This window comes from Musa acuminata, chromosome BXJ1-7 (assembly GCF_036884655.1).
Source record: "Musa acuminata AAA Group cultivar baxijiao chromosome BXJ1-7, Cavendish_Baxijiao_AAA, whole genome shotgun sequence".
In the NCBI taxonomy this organism is placed as follows: domain Eukaryota; kingdom Viridiplantae; phylum Streptophyta; class Magnoliopsida; order Zingiberales; family Musaceae; genus Musa; species Musa acuminata.
Genome location: NC_088333.1, coordinates 11001701 through 11025497, shown reverse-complemented (window position 1 = coordinate 11025497; position 23797 = coordinate 11001701). Strand labels below are relative to the sequence as shown.

At 36.2% G+C, this 23797-nt stretch overlaps 3 protein-coding genes across 9 annotated transcripts; 2 read left to right on the top strand and 1 right to left on the bottom strand.

Moving 5' to 3' along the window:
* Window positions 1-880: 880 nt before the first annotated feature.
* LOC135678789 (uncharacterized) lies at window positions 881-11879 on the top strand. 7 transcript variants are annotated; one of them, XM_065191948.1, is made up of 9 exons: window positions 881-1040; window positions 3966-4108; window positions 4599-4754; window positions 4900-5005; window positions 5455-5637; window positions 9489-9651; window positions 10431-10726; window positions 11287-11379; window positions 11523-11879. In XM_065191948.1, exons 2-9 carry the CDS (start codon window positions 4094-4096, stop codon window positions 11588-11590), a joined length of 1080 nt encoding a protein of 359 aa, XP_065048020.1. In that variant the 5' UTR covers window positions 881-1040; window positions 3966-4093; the 3' UTR covers window positions 11591-11879. The 7 variants fall into 7 exon arrangements, with proteins under 7 accessions (XP_065048020.1, XP_065048019.1, XP_065048015.1 ...); XM_065191947.1 differs by having other exon boundaries at window positions 4590-4754; window positions 11290-11379; XM_065191943.1 differs by having other exon boundaries at window positions 4590-4754.
* Window positions 11880-12461: 582 nt separating this feature from the next.
* On the bottom strand, window positions 12462-15683 carry LOC103991635 (uncharacterized). The gene is made up of 6 exons (XM_009411140.3): window positions 15432-15683; window positions 15294-15347; window positions 14906-14979; window positions 14648-14765; window positions 14476-14534; window positions 12462-12845 (listed from the first exon to the last, which is right to left on the bottom strand). Exons 1-6 carry the CDS (start codon window positions 15537-15539, stop codon window positions 12767-12769), a joined length of 492 nt encoding a protein of 163 aa, XP_009409415.2. The 5' UTR covers window positions 15540-15683; the 3' UTR covers window positions 12462-12766.
* Window positions 15684-17292: 1609 nt separating this feature from the next.
* On the top strand, window positions 17293-22247 carry LOC135678788 (cytosolic isocitrate dehydrogenase [NADP]-like). Its single transcript, XM_065191942.1, has 16 exons — window positions 17293-17428; window positions 18280-18323; window positions 18457-18566; window positions 18934-18971; window positions 19091-19168; window positions 19266-19319; window positions 19439-19540; window positions 20072-20157; window positions 20253-20356; window positions 20458-20526; window positions 20592-20707; window positions 20855-20889; window positions 21085-21227; window positions 21524-21646; window positions 21733-21866; window positions 21959-22247. Exons 1-15 carry the CDS (start codon window positions 17380-17382, stop codon window positions 21824-21826), a joined length of 1245 nt encoding a protein of 414 aa, XP_065048014.1. The 5' UTR covers window positions 17293-17379; the 3' UTR covers window positions 21827-21866; window positions 21959-22247.
* Window positions 22248-23797: the final 1550 nt, after the last annotated feature.

The window sequence follows — 23797 nt, the reverse complement described above, 5'->3', positions numbered from 1 at the left end:
CATTTGACCCATAACCAGTCAACGCATTCCTCAAAAGAAAATATCTCATGTCCATTCTACATGGAAGAAGGATGAATTGGTTCATCGAGTGCAAGCAGCACAAAACATGCTCTTCAGAGAGCCAAGTGGTTGGCACTGAATACATTTCATCTTTAACTCAGTAGGCCTACAGGGAAATCCATACAACCTATCTTCTTTGTTCTTTAGTACTCTGTGGGGGTCTGTGGGGATGAGCATCAAGTAGAAAGGACTCCTTCTTTTGGCAGCAGTAGATGTGAAGCAAGGAGGGAGTTTGGCATCACCATCAGGGAGAGAGTGCGGCCAACAACCAGACTTTGGCATGGTGGAGGAGATGTCGTGCATCTCTTCCATAATTGCCACCACAAACCCAATTCAATCTGTTCTAAGTGGCTTCTTGAGTGGATGTCAATTATAAGACGAACTCAAAAGTGGCAAGACAAGATATGCCTCTGTGAGGTGAGAGTGAACATGGTTGCTGATCTAATTGCTTTGTTTCGACACTTGGTCTCAAAAAGAACCAACTCTTTATCTCTCTACTCACTCTTCTTCGACGGTAAATCTCAGCAGCTTTTACTGACCTCATGGAAGCCATGCTTAAGCTGCAGTCTTGCTTCTTGATACGTGCTGATTGCGCCACAATAATGTCCCTATAAGAAATCACAGAGAAATGTCGGCGAACGCGAAGATGGCGTCACCCCTGAAAAGTTTCCAGGGTGGGTCGGCTCGGCAACAGAGCGTTCTCCCCGTGACTCCGTGCCCGTGAGGGCAAAAGTCCATGTGTCCGCATAGATAAAAATATGCGGCCGCTCTGACAACGTAACTATGTCGACGATGTTACCGTTTCGGAAGTCATTGATATCTCCGCAGTCTTCTCTCTCTCTCTCTCGCTCTCTCCGGTCATCGACTCGTTCTCTCTCGCCTGTCTCTGTCTTACTCTTGCTCTGCGGTCGGAGATAGAGAATCGTATTGGGAACCCTAAGTCTCGGCTTTCCGTCTGCTCGTGTGCTATTTGCTTGACGGTGAGCTCGCATCGATATCTGTTGTTTGGCTGCGCATCGCAAGAGAGACGATTTTTTGCGCTTTTTCGATTTCCTTTGGGGGTAGAAATCGCCAAAAACCATCTCAATGTCAATGTGCGATGTCCTGCTTACTGCGGCCGATGTTCTTTGTTCGTTTTTGAATCTTTTTTTTTCTCTCTTTTTACTGCTTACTGCCATGTTGTTTTTGCTGGATTGGGAAGTTCTTGACGTTATCGCCTATTGGTGCTTTCTTTTTAACCTGGTTGATCTTTACGTCTTCATAGAGCCATGGAAGATTCATCTGCTTGCAGATTGTGGAAGTGTTGGTTAGCCTTAAGTTCTACTACATCTTGAGGAGGAGAATATTAGAGTATCTGATCATATCTTTGACATTTTTATCTTCTTAAATGGGAAATCAACCATTTTCAGTAGATTTGTTCAAGTTGTCACCTTAAGTGCTTGGTTTTCCTCAAGGGAATGACTTCCCGGGGATATCAAGATATTCCTAGCAACCTGGTTGCCAGCCACATATTATCGAGAGGTATTTCCTGTAAAATATATCTATAATCTATATGTCGGCACCATCAACTCGTAGATTTGCAGTTTTCCCAGGGTAGTCCTTTATGAGAAAGATCAGTTTTTGTACTCCTCTCTGATATTTTAACATAATTGTTCTTATTTGTTGTTTATAAAGTTTATTCCGGAGAAGGCGGGTTAATTTAATTTTAGTATTGGATGCCAGAAAAAAAAATTGCTACCTTTCAGATTAAATTCTTTGATATCCTTTTCTTTTCTTTTCTTTATTTGGTTGCAGCAGTGGGAGTGGGATATTTAAGAATTTGTTTGGTCTTTCTTGTTTTCAGGCAGTGGGAGTGTCACCTAATATGTTGCTTAATATAATCCTTCCTTTTACTAGAAACCCATAGCTAATTTTTGAAAGTATCGTTGTGACATGGATGTTTTACTTTCGTGATTTCTTGCTAGCCCTCTGGTGCCTACGTATATGGCCTGTGCATCTGTGGATGAGTCTGTTTGTATGTCGCAAGTTATATTTAGTGAAGTTTTTAGCAACTTCAACTTTGTATGTATAAACCCCATGTAACAACCTTGAACTTGCTTGATTTCTTAGTATACATGTCCTCTTCTTTGTCCAAGCATTTTTCACTAACTGGATATATTATGGTCAAATTAAGCTGATCAAAACTAGAAGTTTGTTTCTAGTTATCTATATATTTATGAAGTCTGGGGTTATTGTGATCCTAACCGAATACATGGATTGACTTTTAGACAATATGATGATTTTATATGTGCATGTTATGAGCCATATAATTTCTCAAAGTTGGTTAACCATTTGTTTATTGCAGAGAAATCTTATTCAAGCTGAAATCATAAACAGATCTGTTATAAACATGATTTTTAACAAAGTAATAGATTATGCCAAAGAATGTGATTTCTGGGCAAATTTGAGAATGCAGCTTTGATAAAAATTTTACACGGCTCAATTTTGTAACATATAGACATATGATGGCCACTTCATCTTTGATGGCTCTTAATGCTTACATATCAGGTTACTCTCATTTTCACTTTCTATTTTTTATTTGATAGCGTGCACTCTTAGGATTCACATTATTTTACAAACATCAGAATTTGATTCATTAAACTGCATGTAAATTACTTTCCTTCCAGGCTTGCCTTTTAAGCATTATAAGTTTTTTCAATAGTTACTGTTGCCTTTTACTCTTTGGTCAGATTTTGGGTCTTTGGTGATTTTTATTGTGTAACTATTGAAACTGAAAAATAGGGGTGTTCAAACCGATCCAAACCGGTTCACTGATAGTTTTGTTTTGAAGGCTATAAATGGTTTCGGTTCGGAATGCTCTTCTTTGGTTTAGTTAATTGGTTCAGACAGAACTGATTTTAATTTAAAAAGTACCAGCCCAACTGCATTTATTGCCTTAGACCCTTACTCAGTTTAAACCGATTAATCAAACCGGCTCAAAGGTCTAATTTGGCCCAATTTCAATGTTACAATTTCACAAATGACATAGGCCCAATTTCAAAATCTTGTTGTGTTGGTCCAATAGGGCCAAGATTTCATCTGAACCGATTCTTTTAAAAAATACATATGTTTTAAATAGCTTAAAATTATAAATCGGTTAATCGAATTGGATTAACTGGTTTTGAACCGGTTTAGTTAGGTAGGCCCGAGCCAGTTTCCAATCTGGTTCGGTTTGGCCCTTAGACGGTTCGGCTTGAACCAATTTGAACACCCTTACTGAAAATTATAACTTACGACTTTAAGAGCATGAAACATGATACTGAAGAATAAGATGTGAGAAGAAGCTCATAACTCCCAGTCACCTTTTAGTCTGTGAGCTTGCATATGAAAAAGTATGTGATGGGATGTCTGTCAGTACAAATGCTCTTTAATACTGTCTGAGAATTCCTGCAACAACAATTATGTTGCTCTTTTTCTTTGCATTTATTAAGAATCTGAGTCATAGCAGTCCTATGATTTAGAGCGTTGGTTTATTATTTAAAGCACTGGCCAGAGAAATTTATGCCACATATTCTGCATAAAGTATATAGCATAGCATCACATTTGTAGAAATTTTAAGGCTCCTGTGGTTTGGGTTTCCTTGAAATCTTTTGCTGGCAGAGACATCTTGGTGTATTCCATTTGACTTATTATTCACTACTCTAATTTAAATTTCAATCATATGCACTGTTGCTATCCACAATGTTAAAAATTGCACAGAAGGTGCTGTTTGATAATTCTTATGGTACCAAATCATGATGCCTTAAATAAGTTTACCATGCATAAAAATGATATTGAGTAATGGATTGTAGCAAGACAGTGCTCTGAAAGCTCTCTTTCTGAACCTGTTTGACCCATATAAGCAGTATCTACATATTGCATTGCAGGAGCTGGCTGCTGGCGAGATGACCATGAAGCAAGTTGAATCCTGAAAAATCTCCTAACTGGCAGACTGTTCACCATGCCTACCTTGATGAATCAGATGAACTTGGCTAAATTAATATGCTGAACTGAAATGAAGACCTCACAGGTGAAAATTATCTTATTTTTTTGCATAAATTATATCTGACTGTCCGTGAAAAAATTATGGCTCTTGTGGCCTTGATTACCAAAGTCATTGACTTCATAAAATAGCAAGTTTAATTACTAAGTAGGAGTCCCACTTGTTATTTGCTGCAATAAAGTAATGCAATACTGCATGACAACTCTGGGAACAAGGTTGGTTAATGATGTTTACTCAAAGTTGGTGCTTGTTCCACATACAATATTTAAACCTTCGAAATTTATGTTATAGTGTAGAAGAATTCTGGTTAATTGTATATATTCAGTATATGTGATGGAACACACATGGTCTCCATTGCATAATTTGAACTTTACATATATTCAAGATATATGTTATATTGTAGAAGAATTCTGGTTGATTGCTTATATTCATTATATGTGATGGAATACACATGTTCTCTATTACATAATTTGAACTTCACTTGTATTCTTAAGGAAATTTTCTATAGGAACCTCAGGGTACACCTGAAGTACAACCATCATCAGAAGCTTCACATGATTTACAAGGTGACCATCAAAATTCCCCAGTTGTTGAAGCTCCTAAAGCAGAATCAGGTTCAGCATCAGTTGCAAGCAGTAATAGTAGAAAGGTTTCTCGTGAAGACATTGAACTTGTAAGGCTCCCAATTTCTGGTTTCATTTACTACTACTATTTGCTTCTAATTGAGGAAATTTTGTCAAGGATAGCATGAATGCAGACTGTGTCTATTTTATGGTTGCTTGTTCAATTTCTCCTTCTCAGTGTAAATAGTGTTGCAGGTGCAAAACTTGATAGAACGATGTCTACAGCTGTATATGAATAGAGGGGAGGTAGTTCGGACTCTGTCCAGCCGTGCTAGGATAGAACCTGGCTTCACAACACTAGGTGGGTAGTCTATGTTTCCAAATTTCAATATCTAGAAGCAAATATCCACCGGTACATGCAATCTATTTCTTTTCCCCCTCACATGTCTTTCAAAAACATATGCAGTAATATATTTTGTGGTTATCAAAAATCAGATAGTTGTACATATCAGAAGCATTTCTAGGACACTAGCTCCTTTTTTTGTTTGCCATCCTCCTTTTATCCTTGGGCATTTGATGCACATATATCATATTTTTTATAACATAAGTAATTGCAGTGACTTTGCCAGTGTTAATATTCCTGCTACCTTCCCGTTGCAAAATAAACTCAATAATAAATGCCAATATCATATCTCGCCAGAGAATCGTTATACACACAATGAATTCTTGAAGATTTAAACAGTTCATGGTATTTCTCGAACTTGACAGCATATTGCACACTTATTCAATCCAGCATACCTTTTTTTATAGTATGGCAGAAACTGGAAGAAGAAAACTCAGAATTTTTCAGAGCTTATTATATAAGGCTGAAGCTGAAGAAACAGATCATTTTGTTCAATCACTTGCTGGAGCACCAGTACCATCTTATGAAGTATCCTGTCCAGCCTAAGGTTCCACTGACTCCAATTCAAAATGGAATCCACCATATGCCTGGTAATTTATTTTTGTTCATGCCTCTGAGGCTCAGTAAAGGGGTTACATATAAGTTGTAATGCTCTGTTGTTGTTGTTTTGTTAACTTTGATAACTGCATTGTGTTTTGAGAATCTAAAGCTAGCTAGAACTGTTATTTCTACGAAGGTGTGTAATCATAGCTATTAATATTTGATCTCCTTGATGTCCAATTTTAAATACTTTGTCTTTATACCAAGAGATGAAACCTGATTTTTTTAAAAAAAATTGAGTTAACTTTCAGTCATTGTGAATCTACTTGCATTCTTTCAATACCTTCTAGAGGATCATTTGAAGTTTGGGTTCAATTTGGTCATCCTCAAAATCTGTGTGGTGTTTGCTATCCATTTATGGAACAGGTCCCGAATCTCAGACCTACCAATATTTCACTGCTTCCCCTCAAATCCATGTGGTGTCTGCTATCATCTATCGAACAGCTCCCCAATCTTGGACCTATTAATATCTCACTGTTCAATGTTTCTTGTCATTCAAGCTCTTCTGTTTGTTTACGAATCTTGTTTTCTAATATTTTCTGTTATGTATTGTTTTGTTATTGCAAATTTATGTTACTTCCGACTTGATTGCTAGGACAAGATTCCACTTTTTATCAAATTTGATAACAATTACTATTTTAATTTATCATATTAGGACAACTGAGAAATAGTAACAAAGTTGTTTCTTTTTCCCTTCTGAATGCTACATTTTGATGGACTTCATCTTTATTGCCTATAAGTTTTTTTATCTGAAATTTGGAGAAAATTTGTTTATGGTTCTTATTAATGCCCATCTGCATTTAGGAGCTTGGCCCTTTTGCCGGATCTGGTTATGAATGTCGCATCTTGGATTTTTTTTTTAATATCTTTCCATACATTTAGAGCCAAGTAGATAAACATTACTTTATTCATCATTTATAAATATTTATTACATTTTATTCGTTAAATCACAAGTAAAAAATTAAACATAGTGATGTTAACTTCAAGAATCATCCGAGTGGCTCTCCCTAACGGTAGAGGAAGGTTTACTCTCCATTGAAATCCTATTTAGTACTAAAGGGATGCTGCTCTGAAAATAAAAAATAAATAAAATTTAGCAACGCTGAGTAGGAACCCTAAAAGTCAACTCAAAATGAATACATGATCAAAATTCAATCATCCCATTGGCATATATCAAATACCCGAAGGAGCACTCCCCCAACAGCGGATGGAGAGGTTTTATCCTACGGGATGAGTTTGTGTTCTCCCAACAGCGGATGGAGACAAACTCATATCGCACTCCCAACAGCGGATGGAGTGGTGTCCCTCACTCACCAAAGTGGGGACACGTTCCTCCCAATAGTGGATGGAGGTACTGTCCAACCGTCATGTCTGATGGCCCATTAATCCTTGAAGGGAATCGCCCTACCTGCTCTTGGTAGGGAAATACCATAATCTCACACTGGTCATGTCCATATTGGGATGAAATAACACATTTAAAATATCTCTTCAAATATCATCAATATCAAATAATACAAATTAGCCCTCAATTGACTTGAACTCTAGCTCAATCGATCTAATTGAACTCAATTTACTAGAACCTAATTGGATCGATATCTAATCCGGTCTGGAACCACCCTAAACTAGTATAATTTGGACTAGATTATGTTCAATTTAGGTTAAACTAACTTGAATAAGTCAATCAATTCAGAATCACCCTGAATCGATCTAGACTAATCAAGCCTAGTTTAGTTCAATCAATATTTGGGCTCTAATCCAACAATAATATTGGGTTAGATTGGGTCAACTCATCTACTGGTCATGTACATTACACATAATTAGGCATGCATCACACAAAGCTGGCCCAATCCTGGCCGCATGTGACCACTCATAATGGTTGGGCTTGGTTAGCCTACGGGCCAAGGCTTGATCCGTGGGTTGGGCCTAGCCTACGGGCTAGGCCTGGTCTACTAACTGGGCTTGGCCAATGGGTTGTGGCCTAACCTATGGGTTGGGCCTGACTTGTGAGCAATTTCAATCCAATTTCATACAACAACATATATTCACTAACAATTATATAAACAAAAACATAATAATACATTAAAAGATATATTGCGAGATAAGCTTTAATACAAGGAACTAACCTTCTAAATTCAAATAGAAATCATACTTTCAACACATGTATAATTTCAACATATTCGTTTGGGAGATAAGCTTTAATATAAGGAAATAACCTTCTAAATTCAAATAGAAATCATATTTTCAGCACATGTATAATTTTAACATATTCTAGTCAAATAAATTTTAAATCATTCAGAATAACACGTTTTAAATTTTAGATCAAAGAATATCAAAATTTTAGATAACATATTTTAATCTAACAGAAATTCTAATCTAGATAAGATTAAAAATAAGTTGTGATGCCAGGAAATATCATATATTTAATATATAAAACATGTAAATTTTTAACATGTTTAAATCTAAAAATAAAAATCTTAAGCAGGGAGCAAAAACATTATAAAAACTTCAATAGATTTTAATGCAACAATAAAATTTTTACATTTAAAGAACTGATAAATATTTTCAAACTACAAATTTTTCAACATTTAAAGAATCAAAATAAAAATTAAAACTTTTATTTTAAGGTAGGGAAACCTACCTCTCGTCAGTAGGGTGTAACTTCTCATTCCTCCAACTGCAAGGCTCGGCTATGTGAGGAACGAAGGAGAGAAATCCCTCCCCTTAAATAGGAGGAGGTGAACCTCAATTAAATGAAGTTTAATTTTATTTTCGTATTTATTTAATATAGATTATTTCTATTTAATATATATTATTTTTATTTAAATATTAACAAATATGTTCTCATCCTATTTGGAATGCTTAATAGTTATTTCTTAATTTGTATTAACAAACAAGGAAATAGATTAAGATTTCCTAAATTACAATGGCAAGTAAGGAAAAAAATTAATTCCTAACTTAATTATTTGATTTGATTACAATGAATTTCATCAGTATGTCCCCAACAAGTATAATTCTCATGCTCACCAAATTCTTGACAAGCTAGTTCAACTTATAGATTAGCTAAAAATAACTTTCACCTGAATTAATAACAACTATGCCTTTCCTTGGAACGAAGTTGAACTAACTGATTTGTGAAATCATTCAGTTGAATATCGTTTTTGTGCTAGTTGGTGCTCTCATTTAATCTTATAGGAATTTCAATTAGTTCATTCTTTAATAAAGATTTCAAGTTGTCCATTTTCTTATTTTGCATTTCAAGAATGGCCTACGACTATGAAAGTGTTAGTTCAGTATATCAATTATTAGTGAAGTTTGCTAATCAATCAGACTGTTTTCTATATAAATTTCTACCAGAATTATGCATTGACCAGTGGGTAAACAATAATTTGTCATAAAATCTGATGAATGTGCTTCTTGTTCGTCAATACAATCTCTTCTTGGAGGAATCATCTATGTTTTTCTCGTAAGTCTGCTGTCATTGCTTGCAATTTCATTCTTATTCAATGCCATTTTCTTATTTTAATAAGATTAATAAAGATTTCAAGTTGTCCATTTTCTTATTTTGCATTTCAAGAATGGCCTACGCCTATGAAAGTGTTAGTTCAGTATATCAATTATTAGTGAAGTTTGCTAATCAATCAGACTGTTTTCTATATAAATTTCTACCAGAATTATGCATTGACCAGTAGGTAAACAATAATTTGTCATAAAATCTGATGAATGTGCTTCTTGTTCGTCAATACAATCTCTTCTTGGAGGAATCATCTATGTTTTTCTCATAAGTCTGCTGTCATTGCTTGCAATTTCATTCTTATTCAATGCCAACTCATTTGCAGTGCAGTTAATTTACCTATGGGGTATCCAGTTCTGCCGCAGCACCCAATGCCAGCTACAGTTCAGCCTCATGTTGACCCCATGGGTTGTGGACTGTCCAGCTGTCATGTGGTCAATGGTATTCCTGCTCCAGGCAGTTTTCATCCCATTCGCTTGAATTCTGGAACCAAGTACGTTTTCCTGCATAAGTTATGCACCATAGAATTGTGAAATTGACTATTAATATATCAAATGGCAAACGACAAACCCTGTTTGTTGACTTGTGCAGTAGTAGAAATATAACTGAAACAAGAACCCCTCAATCGCATAATCATGTTCGAAGTTCTGTTTTCTTGCACACGAATCACTTAATACTTGATTTCTGATTTTCTACTATAAGAATTCTTCCCTCTGATGCTTGAAGACTGGACCTCTTTTTTTATGTTTTGAGATAAAATATATCAACCACAATTCTCCCTCTCACAAAAGTTCTGTAATCCTTACTTCATGAATCAAAAAGAAGACTCTAATGAGGATCATCCTAGTTCTTCTGGGAAGAGAGACCATTTTAAAAACACTGCTTTGTGAATCACCACAGTCACACACATGCATCTCTCCTATTATACATCTCATTCCAACATTTGAAGACCGTAGCAAGTAGCATAAATGCTTGCTGCAGATCAATCCGACTTAATCCATGAAATCCTGAATCATGTTGAACTGCAGCATTATCCAGGTCTTCTGAGAAGTAAGATAATGCATTCTTATTCTTTTGTCTTCTTAATGTCAAGTGCAACTTATTTACTCTACTAACAGCTTTCTATGTCCCAGTTCCAAACTTACAATCATACGATGAGCCAACTTGTGCTTAAAGCAAATAATAACATGTTCAATATAAGATTTTTGTTTTCCTTGTTTCGTGTTTTATAAAACATCTTTTGATTTTTTTTTTAATCATTTTGATTGACAGTGGCACAACTGAAGCCACTCATACAGCCCCTCCATGCAGTGCATCTATGTCTGAGATGGCTGTGAGTCCTGCCTCAGTGGCATCAAGCAATCATTTTCCTTTCACACCCGAGATCTCTGGGATGGGCATGGATGCATCAGCACTTGATACGAGCTTCCCATCTGACGTGGCAAATTCTGGAGAGCTGCACCTAGGACCAGATGGTGTGGGATCCTCAAGAGACTCAATTAGATCAATAGGACATCTGTGGAATTTCAGCCTTTCAGATCTAACAGCAGATTTGACAAATTTAGGAGGTAATGCTGCTCCTGGTATTCACCAATTCACATTTGCTATCAACTCTTTAGAAAAAAATGCTTACTGATATGTTGATCCTTGGGTAGTCTAAAAATGTGGAAGTGGTAAGAACACATTTGAAACTGGATATGAGCGACTCTTGAAGAAGGAAGCAAGGGTACCTTTAGAACATACTTGATGTGCATATAGCCTGTGGCCTTGAGATATCTCTGTATATAGCCTTAAGTTCTTATTAGAAATTTGTAAATCTTAAAGGTCAGAAAATTAAGGGTTGCATGATGCAAATGAAGCAGTAGGAAGAAGCTGCCTGGACATACTTTTAACTAGGCTTAAGAAAAAGTTACATTTTTAGCTTCTGATAAAAGGATGATCTGTAGACATATCATTATTTGTCAATCAAAAATCAATAGGTACCTATAATTATTACGCCGTGACCTCGAACATAATATGGTGCTTGGATATTAAAATCAGTAATGTGATGATCTTTCTTTAGTTATTTACTGTAACCCGCTGTCTTTCCTGATTTCATTTGACACAATAATGCTTTTTTGGTTTATAGAAGACCTTGGAGTTTTGGGAGACTACGATGGTTCTCCTTTCTTACCATCAGACTCGGATATCTTGCTCGACTCCCCAGAACAAGATGATATAGGTAATGTAAACCCTCACAATTTTCTTGTCATATGCAATGCAAGGATTCCACAGTATGACAAAAAAAAGTAACTTAGTGATCACCCTAATGACATTTACTCGAAGAATATCCTGACAGACCTTGTTTGGTATTTTGTGTTTCAGTTGAAGAATACTTTGCGGACATTGCCACAGGATCATGCTCTCACCAATCAGATGAAGAAAAATCTTAAAGATGAACTAGTGAGACCATTTTGCATCATCGCATTTTTTATAATCTTCACGACTAGAATGATGGTTCTCCATATATATCAGATGTTTACAGCAGTTAAAGATCCATAGCTGAGATGGCCTAATCTGTTTGCCACTGATAGAACAGAGGACAGAATAATATTATTCATATCCATAGATTGTTTATGCTGCAACATCAAAAAGTAAAACCACCCCGTAAGTCAATAACTGAAATGTAAGTGTAGATTGTTTCTAACTTTAGTTACTTTTTAGCAGCATTAGCATTATTGATATGGCAGTCTGTATGAGTGACCAAGCTTGCAATGACCAGGTTTAAATTACCTGAAACCTACTGCATATCTAGAGGTCAGCTACTTGGCTCTAACTGGAACTTTTCTTTCAGGTGGGTGCTTATAATGACTCTCTTTTTCCAAGCTTAAAGAAATAATCCAGTCCATTAATCTAGTCAGATTTCATCCTTCCATATATAGTTGATGATTTTTATCTTGCGATGATTCACTTTATTGTAGCTGTGGTTCAATTGCTAGTGGTTGGAGACCAGTCTGACTAGGAAATCTATTCTTTGGTTCAGTCTTCTCTTCACCAAAGATGTAGATGTACCATGAAGGATGACTGCTCCATTTCAATGTAGAGTCATCACAGACTAATCCTCGGCCTAGTAATACATGACATATGAAAGCCATGATGCTAAGTAGATAACAAGCTAAAGTTGATGCCAAGTTTGGATTAAATCAATGACTACATTAGGAAAAAATGTAAATGTTGAAGCATCTCAGCCATCTATGTTTTGAAATCATAACCATCAGTTGCAAAAATGTTACCACAACAGTAGGAAAAGCCAATGATGCTAAGTAGATAACAAGGTAGAGTTGATGCTAAGTTTGTATTAAATCAATGACTACATCAGGAAATAACATAATTGTTGAGGTATCTCAGTCATCAATGTTCCTAGTACCACAATCAAAATAGAAGAACACTCTTATGGACACTTGCACAACATCGATGCCTCACATTTCACTTGATACAAACAACACAAACAATGGCATTGATTTGATAACAAACTGAAAGGTCATCTGATGAGCGTTATATCATCTGAGGAATCAATATCATCACCTCTAGGGGATAACATTTAGCAAATAATAACTCGGCAAACACATTCAAAACTCTCTGTCACAACAACTTATAAATAGTTCCGAAACCATTCGACGAGCAAAAGGAACATAACTCAGGCTATACCTGCAATAATCACAAAGAAGTGTCAGATTTAGTGAGACTGAGCAGGTAATATTTCAGTTTTAAATGTCAAGCAAAACTAACTGGTTGACTTTGTTATTATCTTTTTCCAAAGTCACTGAGGCCTGATTACTGGAACTATAATTGGAAGCTGGATCAGGATACATGTCATGTTATTCTTTTATGGTTGGGATTTTGTGGGAGTTATGTACATGTAACAAGACTATAAACAAGTATCTAGACAAGCATACTCTTTTAGAAAAGATGGTAATCAAAGTGCTGATACAATATTAAATTCTTAAAAGATAGGTTAATGCTCCAGAATCTAAACAAGACAACTTTATTTGAGACAATGAGCAATAGATTGATACTTTATAGGTCGTAATTTAACTTTTATATAATAGAAAATATACTATTAGATTTGACCTAGAATCTTATGAAAAATCACAAGAATCTGGAGAGTTCATGGACGCTTTACTAGTAAATACTAAATGCCCTATCTAGGTTAGTTCCCATTCCTTGACTGGTAATATCACCTACACTTTTTTTTTTTTTTGCAAAAGTGAAATCGTAATTTCATTGAAGATCAAAATGCTCAGAAAACAAAAGTTAAAGGCATAAGGTGCCTATCAAACTGGCCTTTCCAAAAGGCACAACAGTTACTCTCCCTACTCCAGTTTGCTAATCTGAGTTGAGTCATTATAGACTCATTGTATGTACTGGAAGCTGATGACTTGACCTTGTCGGCCAACCGTATGACATCTTAGACACCTAAGGGATTGCTTCGACTTATAAACAATTCTCATGCTGAAGTATAAAAGGGAACCACTGCCTAGAGGAAGCTTGAATTACACCAAATCTTTTTTCATTTTTCTACTCCAAAAGCCTTGCAACTGATTGTTAGGATCCCTTTATTTTTTAAGTTTTTGAATAATATTTATTGAGCCTGTTTAGTTCAGTTAGAATCAGGTAAAGGTTTATTTAATATTTATTTATTATTAAGAGTTCAAGTCCTGATGAATTTTAGATGGAACTCTATAAATAGTGATGTAACCCTTTATTTTCGACAATCAATCAATCAATGAAATATTATTAAGTCTTGTGACAAATCCTAAGAGGTCGATCCCCTCGAAGTGATCAACAATGAGAGGTCGATCCCCTCGAAGTAATCAATGAGGTCGATCCCCTCGAAGCGATCATTCACTTTTCTCTTCTTTCTTTTACGACCTTAGAATCTTAACATTTAGTATCAAAGCCTCGAAGTGATCATCTCATTCTCTTCTTTCTTTTACGACAAGACCTTATGGTCTTATCACTATCACTGATTAATGCAACCAAATACACATGATCATACAAGAAATATGTACATATCATGATATTGTAAATCCACACCTATAATTGTCTATCTTTCATAGCCATAGGCCAGGGTTTGGGATTGCAATGGTTTCTTTACATTATAAACCAGCCATACAGGAGATTGGTGATCAAAAACCCTAATCAGAAGAAAAAAAAATGCTTATAAAACATTGACAATGTTGCACTATTATTTTTTAGTTGCCCACATAAGTGATATTATAATTATAATTGAACCAAAGTTATAAAAACTGTCAAATAGCAGCATAACAAAACTTACCAAACAAGAGCACAGATCTCAATTATAATTGCAATTAATGTCAACATTTTGCTATGAATCTGCACAACATGACGAGTAAGAGTATCTCAGAAGTATGGTGAAGCAATACAGGCAAAAATCTATCCTAGTTAAGACACTTTGAAGCTTCAATAATATAGCAGATGGAACTTACCCAAAGAGCACAAACTAGAGCAACAATGGCACTGCCGACATATATAGCTGTTGCATAAATGCGGACTGGATCAAGCATCAATCTCGCTTGTTGTACGGGCCCGATTAGGAAGGCTGTGCTGCCGCATGAAGACACAGAGGATGAGCACAATTTGGTGATTAAAGCTAAGAATCACAGTTCATATAAAACCAATTTGGTGATTCTCATAGGAAATCTAAGATCAAGATATCCATTGATCTCCCAAATTTATAGACCCACCTTCCTACTGCCAGTATATTTCCAAAGGTGAACATAATGCCAAATTTGATGGGTCTGTAGAAAACAATAAGAGACTGCAAAAAGAAGAGAAAGCAAACAGTTCAGCACAAACAAAACATATATCAACCAGCAAGTGTCGCTTATCACAGCCAAAAGGAAGCATCCAACTCTATCTTTTCCCTGTTATTGTATATCAATATAAATCTCTGAGCCAGCTCTGATACCTAATGCCACTGTCCTTTACAGCCGCAAGGATGATAGGTTCAAAGAACACCCGAATTCATGCAAAGGACTGTTTGATTCTTGATTTACCAAACAGAAGCAAAAAAGGGATCTCCTTTTTACCAATTAAGAACGAAGAAGCTACTCAAGAATCGACACATCGTACCAAGAGCATAAAAGCGAAGCCGATGACCAGAGACGCCGCGAAGCCATACAATCTCTGACCCACAGGCAAGAAGAGCGAATCAGAAACAAATGAAAGATTGGCAATCAGGCAGCGAAAACGGCAAAGAAGATGGAGGACCTGGAGAGGAGACCACGAGTCGGAGCCCTCGAACTCGCCCAACAGGTCCTCTTCTCGGTCTTGGTCGCCTCCATGAAGGGACTGCGGGATCCATTTGAATCTCTCCATCCTCCGATGGTCCGATCTGCGACAAGAGATATCGCGATACAGATCATTCCATCCCCCAGTGATCGATGGGACCGGAAGGACGATCCCTGCGCCGGAGGAAGAGTGTCCCTTCGATGGTCTACTAACTTACGGATAATTTGAGATAATCGCGTCTCGTTGTACAAGGGAATATTTCCTAGGTGCGGAGTCGGGTCGAATCCGCTTAGGATCCGATTACAAAATATATAAAGACCACTAACCAATAAATTCTCTCCTGCCTTCGTTTAATGGATAAATATTACCTTATGTAATTAGATCTTTTTAATATCTCGATTTTTAACTTAAAAATTTATATTAAAATATCTATAATTATACAAGTAAAATATATAAGTCTATTTATCGTAACGTCGTCGGTTTTACTAATGGAAGCACAAAAATAATTGGTAAAAAAATAATTTTAACATCTTAATTATGTTCTCGATGGTGGTAGACAATGATACTGTTAGGGGTCACGAATGATTATTATGGATGAGGAAGGAGAGCAACAGAGATAAGTGAGGTAAATGGAGATAAAGAAGAGGACGACACAGATGTAGAACGACGAAAGAGCGACGGTCTACTGTGAGCTGAATACAACATTCTTTTGTTGGGCTTGCGACACATCTGCCCACGACACTAACTTCCTCGTGGCTCACCACATCCGCCAAGTCACCTATATTGCTTGCCACTCCCTCAATGCTGACTACCGCATCTCTGACGCAAGTCCGTGGTGGATTCATATCCTTTACGCTTCTCATGATCTCGATCTTATTACCTCCCTTTGCACTATGTGGCCTCCTCGTCCTCTAGCTCTTGCCTCTCCACCTCCGAGTCCATCCGATACCTTGGGCGAAGAAGCTCGTAGATCCTTAGTGGATGACCATGAAGTAGCAATGCAAGGTGGTTAAGGAGAGGGTGAAGGTTGTCCTATTAGGATAGGACCAGAGGATAGGGTTGCAGAGTGACATCGATGTAGTTTTTTAGCAATGTCGAAATATATGCATAGCGATAAAAGAGTTGCTTGACATTTACATCGACGTCACTCAGTAACTATGTCAACATTGACGTAAAGGTAGAGCGATGAAAAGACTGCTCAACAACTACATCGACGTTGATGCAGATCTAGAGCAACACTACTCTACGTTATCCTCTTCCTCTTCTCCCTTTGTCTCAACTCTCGTTATTGTTTTTCCTCCTAGTCCATAAAGTGACGTCGTTGTTCATCACCATCTAAAATGTAACTGAGATGTTAAAATTATATTTTTACATATTATTTTTATACTTTTATTGATAAAATTGATAATATTAGGATAAACAAACATATATATTTTATTTTCATAACTATAGAGATTCAATATAAAATTTTAAGACTAAGAATCAAAATACTAATGAGGTTTAATCGCATAATATGTAATTAACCCTTAATTAAAACCATACATTTTTTTTCACTTTACATTCTTATTTATTAGATATCCTAAGAAGAATATATAATGAATAAGAAGAGAAAAATAAAAGTGGGAAAGATAAAAAGGTTCTCTTAATATTTTTTTTGTTTAATTACAAAAGATACTTTATACTTGGAATCTAAATTGCACAACCAAAATTATGATTTAATGACCCCACCAAAAATATATATATATATATATATATATATATATATATATATATATATATATATATATATATTTGGGGGAAAGTGACGTCACCAGTGACGGTTCAAAGCTGTGATTCGGCACAAATATATAGCCATCTCCGATAGCTTACCGTCCCGTTCTCGTCACCTCGCCGCGCTGCTCCTCTAGAGCTGTTCGCCCAAGCGGACATGGCGTTCCAGAAGATCAAGGTTGCGAACCCAATCGTCGAGATGGACGGTGAGCAGAACCCTCCATCCGTCTCCTCTAATAATCCCGGGCTTTCCCCTTTTGTTGTTCAATGATCGCTCACGGAAGTAGCTATTAGAGATTTTGTGATGCTTGTCAAAGGGTGGAATTTCTTTTGCTAGTTATTATATTCTCCATTTAAGGACTTAGTTGTCATATTTCTTGATCCCGGACTTGTATGTCATTGAGAATATTGCGAGTTTGTTGCAGTAGATCTGCGATTTCGTCTATCATTTGCCCATATGATGCCCTTTTTTTTAATCCTACAAAGAACTTTTTATATATTACGGATATATTGCTCATGGATTGGAATGATTTCAAGGGACCAATTCTTTGCTTTGTAATTTTTTTTTTAATATAGCCAACTTGAACTAATTTCAGTCTTAATTGAAAAAGGAGAAATAATTGTAACACTAATCGCTATATCTTTATAAGAATCTGATGATGAATTCTATATATATGGCAAGCATGCAAGGGTTAAGTTTGATATATGCTGATAGGGTTGGATTCTATTGGTAATATTTGTCAATATGCCCATTGAGTTATGATATGTATGGTTGTGTTTTTGAAATGGCAATCCATGCCACCCAGGATGATCCACGGTTGGCAACAATGAGAGTTCACATGTCAATCAAATTAACCAAAATCGAGTGATCTAATTATTCAAGATGGAGTATTTTTTTTGTTCAAATAATTAGTAGCAAAGTGATTTTTGGACAACAAAATCGTTTCTGTTTGTGCAATTTGCACACAAGATATCTCTGATGTTTATTTTTAAAAATTTTCTAGATTCTTTGAAGCTCTCTTCTTGTTGACTATCTCCAATGTGTTCTCTGCTGCAGGAGATGAAATGACTAGGGTAATTTGGAGATCAATCAAGGATAAGGTGAACAACTACTTCTCTTCTAGCTGACCATTTCCACTTTTTTCTCAATCCGATAATCACATGATGTATTATTATTACTATTGTTGGTTTTGGTCACACCTATCTGAATTTAATGCTTTGATGATATATGCAGCTTATTTTCCCATTTTTGGATTTGGACATAAAGTACTTTGACCTAGGCCTTCCAAATCGGGATGCCACAGATGATAGAGTTACAATTGAAAGTGCGGAAGCTACTTTGAAGTAAGCATCATTTTCTTAAAATTGGAGCTATTTTTGTTGACTCTGTAACCCTACTTGTATTTAAATCATAATAATGCAGCAATGTAATGCTATTATTTATTGCCTACCGACTTTCTAATTCGAACATTCTAGTAGAGTCCTAAATGCCTCTTCTCATGGTTGACACTAACAGTAGCTTTATTCTCTGTTCCTCTTCCTTTGGCAAAGATTAGAGTTGCACTTCTAGTAACTTCTGTTTAATTATAGTGACACTCTATCTTTTTCTTGAAATTTAGATATATTACTAATGCCATTTTGCATCATTCTTATGGCATGTTGAAGCTATTTGTCCTGTAGTCTCTACTTAAACTGTTATTTGTGATTGCAGATATAATGTGGCAGTAAAATGTGCAACAATAACACCAGGTATAGTTGGAAATGGTTCAGAGGGTGTTTTCTGTGTAAACTGATATACGATGTGACGTTGATTTTTGATGATGTATGCATATTGATTATTGTTCTGCACCACAATCTATATCTTTCAGATGAAGGTCGTGTCAAGGAGTTCAACCTCAAAGCAATGTGGAAGAGTCCAAATGGAACAATCAGAAACATTTTGAATGGTATGCTGACTTAGTTGTTGGAAGCTCAATTTCCACTGTAGTTGTAACAAGCATGCAATTGCATTTAACTTTTCTTACCCCTTTCTCATTTTCCAAGGCACTGTATTTAGAGAGCCAATTATCTGTAGAAACATACCAAGGCTTGTGTCAGGTAATCCGAAAATGACATTTTATACTCTCACTATATGAAAATACTTCTTTCTCAACCCTGTCCTTAACTCTTCTGTTTCTTTCCTTCACCCTCTTTTACCTTATGTATCATGTTGTTAGGATGGACAAAGCCAATATGCATTGGAAGGCATGCTTTTGGTGATCAATACCGAGCCACAGACACAGTTATTAAAGGACCTGGGAAGCTAAAATTGTTGTTTGGTAAGTGCATCTGACATTCATGTTTAATAAGACTGTGATAAGTAGGATTTTCAATAATCCATGCTATATATCCGGCATGTATATCAAACTTGCTAGGTATAACTCAGCATCAAAGTGGCTGTCACTTTGTTTCTCCTTTTAGTTTCATGTTGTATTTATGTGCTTGGTTTTTTCTGCTATCATCCAAGGCTGCTGCCTAGTTTAGTCCCAACCAACCAACCAACCTAGCCGCAGTTTTGTGCAGCTTTGCATGAGTAGCCAATGAGGAAAAACTGAATATGTAATAATGTCTCCAGAATATGTAACAACTGCAGCAAAATCTACAAACAACTCCTTTCAGAAATTACTTCTTATCCAGGCATGAAAATTTAAGTAATGATTTAACCATCCAAATAGAAGATGTGCCCATCTATTATTAGTATATATTTATAATCTTTACTCTTTGTACGACATCTTACATTGGTTAGTTATTTTTGTACTACTTGCAAATTTAATGAGTTCTTTTCTGTTTTTCAATGACTGAATTCCCAGAGGGAAAAGAAGAGCAAGTCGAACTAGAAGTGTTCAAATTCACAGGTGCTGGTGGTGTGGCGTTGTCTATGTATAATACTGATGAGGTAATCGATGGTAGTTATGCATCTTTATATGCTGGAACATGAATTAGAAGCTATTTTCTGATTTTAATTATTGGTTATTATTATGTGCTTTATAGTCGATTCGTTCTTTCGCTGAGGCTTCAATGAACACAGCCTACCAGAAAAGGTGGCCACTTTACCTTAGCACTAAAAACACAATTCTCAAGAAGTATGATGGAAGGTATGGCTCCTTGCGCCTATAACATTGTGATGTCTGTGACGTTAGATTAAAGTGTTTATGTTGTAAGCATTTTCTGGATTGAAACATTATCTTGACTGCAGGTTTAAGGACATATTCCAGGAGGTGTATGAGACTCAATGGAAATCCAAATTTGAGGCTGCAGGAATATGGTAAGTTATACCAATCGACTTGGTCATCCATCATCTTTGGTGTTCACCCTGGCCATCTTTTCCAGGTATGAGCACCGATTGATAGATGATATGGTTGCTTATGCACTTAAGAGCGAAGGTGGATATGTGTGGGCTTTAAAGAACTATGATGGAGATGTGCAAAGTGATTTCTTAGCTCAAGGTGAGAAGACCAACTTTTTTATAAAAAAAAATTCCTATTATGGTTTTGTGAAAAGAGTCCTAACCAATTCTATGACTTATGGCATAATTGACCACTGGAGGTTCATTGTTTTCTAATATGAGGATAAACTTCATTACTTTTCTGCAGGTTTTGGGTCCCTTGGGTTGATGACGTCAGTGCTGGTATTTATGCTTCAAAGAAAAATATAGTAGTAGCTGGTTGTTTAATAATCTAAATGTTCCATAGAACAGATGGATTTGAATTAGTAGTTAGTACAGTCAACAAAAGTTAGAATGTTCTGGATTTAGAAAATAGAAACAGGTATCTATTATTAATAAAAAATTAAACCATAAATTGGGGATTTGTATCTTGTTCAGATGTGCCCTGATGGGAAAACCATTGAAGCAGAAGCTGCGCATGGCACTGTTACTCGTCACTATCGGGTTCACCAAAAAGGAGGAGAAACTAGCACAAACAGCATTGCTTCAATTTTTGCATGGACCCGAGGGCTTGCACACAGGTATGGAACAACCTTTTCTATGTTGAGATGAGCACTGTCTTTGGGATCACACAAAGCATTAATTCTGCATGATTTCTCACAATTTCGTGGAACCACTTTAACATTGTTCATCAGTATTATTGTGTTCAGCAGCAGCATCAGTATTACAGTCACTAGCTAATTTTCCACTTATTTTGTTTTGTTCTTATTAGTCATAATGAACGTCACTTTTAATCTGTCCTGTATTTTGTCTGCTTCACTAGCAGTTGTGTTGTCTGTGAAGTCTCTCTAAAAAAATGTAGGTGATGTCCAAACAGGGCAAAGCTAGATAATAATGCAAGATTGCTCGATTTCACTCAAAAGCTTGAGGCAGCTTGCATTGGAACTGTGGAGTCTGGGATGATGACCAAAGATCTTGCTCTCCTCGTTCATGGACCCAAGTACTTCCAACACTTTGTCGTAATTGCCGTAACTGTTGGACTACTTCATTCATAATCTAATTCAACAATCTCAATTGTGAACTCAGGGTTACTCGAGATAAGTATCTGAGCACCGAACAGTTCATTGACGCGGTGGTAGCGGAGCTTAGGACAAAGCTGTGTGCCAGATCGAAGTTGTAAACTCCCTCTCACCCTTACATTGGCTCAGGAATTAGTCGTGGTATCATATACCTCTCCTTATCCTTATTAGCAACCCTCAATTTTTGCCTGATGCTATGTGAATTGGTCTTTGATGCTTAATGTCAATTGCAGGACCGCGTAGATTGCGAAGGAGTGGGTCGCTTTCGACCTTTCAGCAATAAGGTGGAGTTCTCGTCAGTAATTCATCATGTCAAAGGAACTGAACAACTCAATTTACTTTGCCCCGTCCCCGTGATATGTTTTACGAGTTGAATTGTTGTACTCTTCTGGCTGTGGTTGTGCGTTTGGTGCATACAGGTGTCATATCATGTGCATCTCGTGTTGATGTAGCAGCTAATTGAATATTGTGGATGCTTTAGCTAAAGAGAGTATACTATTGCGCGGCAAACAACTTGGAACACTTCCATAGGGGTTTGTGTTGCTCATGTGCCTACTTCCATGCAATTTTTTTTACTAGCTATAAATATGGATAATTATTTAAAGAGATGGATGAAGATATTATTAAGATGATGGGCGATATCAGGAGTTTTTGTGTGATCGTTAGATATATTTAAATTTTAAAAAATATAAAATAATTATTATATTAATATAATTATATGAATAGATAAAAATAATTAATATATATATATATATACTTTATGTTATTGAATATTGATATGGACGTATAGAGTTACTAAAAATAATTAAAAAAAATTTATATTCGTGAATAACTTGATATCCTTTTGATTAAGATAAAAAAATTTAATTTTTTTAATAAATTTAGTATTTTAAATTTTATTAAATAGATAATTTTTTAATATCTTAATAATGATAAAAGATCGTTGTAGTTGGTTTCAAATGATTATGACTTACGGTTTTATTATTAATATTGTATAAATATAAATAATTATCAATATTTTAAGAGATTATTCATTTTACTTTAATGGATTATTTTAATATAATATTTTTCTATTTTACATCCACCCATCTTTTGCCAACATAATAAATGTTATTTGGCGTACACAATGGTATTACATAAAAAATGAAATAATGTGCATATTATGACGGCTCCAAACAAGCAGCGGCGAGCGCAGAAGAAATGTCTGCTGTGACACTTTTGACATAGACAAACCCAGCATAATTTCTTGTCTTAGTTTGACATTTGACACTTTTTAACAATGTTTGCTAAACAGTTTCTATATTCTGTATTTTGACTTTGATGAAATATAATTATACTTACATTGTTTGGCATCGTCAACGATGCGTTGACCACCACAGACGGAAGGATTCAGAGCTTAGCAACTGCGGAAGATGCGTTGGGGTACTAAAGAAGGAAGTACCATTCACTCTGAGGCACGGATCCAACACTACACTTGTCTGCATGGCATCAAAGTCCATGAAAGTTTCAGTGATTCGGTAGCAAAGATATAATGAGACAGAGAGAGAGAGAGAGAGAGGTATACGCTAAACAGTATATCAACAAGCTAGCAATCAAAGCAACTCTATATGCAAACAATGTAGTGTTCAATCTGACAGTCAAAGATGAAGGGGTTATGCAAACAATGTTGTGTGCTTAACGGGAAACCGGACAAAAGAATGGCCTCCTCGATAGGCAGTCAAGAGAAAGTGAAGTGGACAAAGATAGAGGGAATTGGAGAATGTGTAGCTCTGTGCCACATCCCATTTGCATTCTTCCTGCTCCTATTCCCCATTCATCAACATTGCTGTCTCACATGCACCTCCGAATCCCCTCAATCGTATCTCTCTAGCGATGGACCGGCGTTCAACTTTGCCAAGAGTTCATTGTTGCAACTGTGCCGACGAGAGAGAGGTCTTCGGCGGAGACCTTCACATCGTACGGGTACCGTGGGTCTGCCCCGACCGGGAAGGGAGGGGGAAATAAATAAATTTTTTATTATGGATGATTATAGAGTCAGCATGGATAGAGCATTCTCCATCCCGAATTATTTT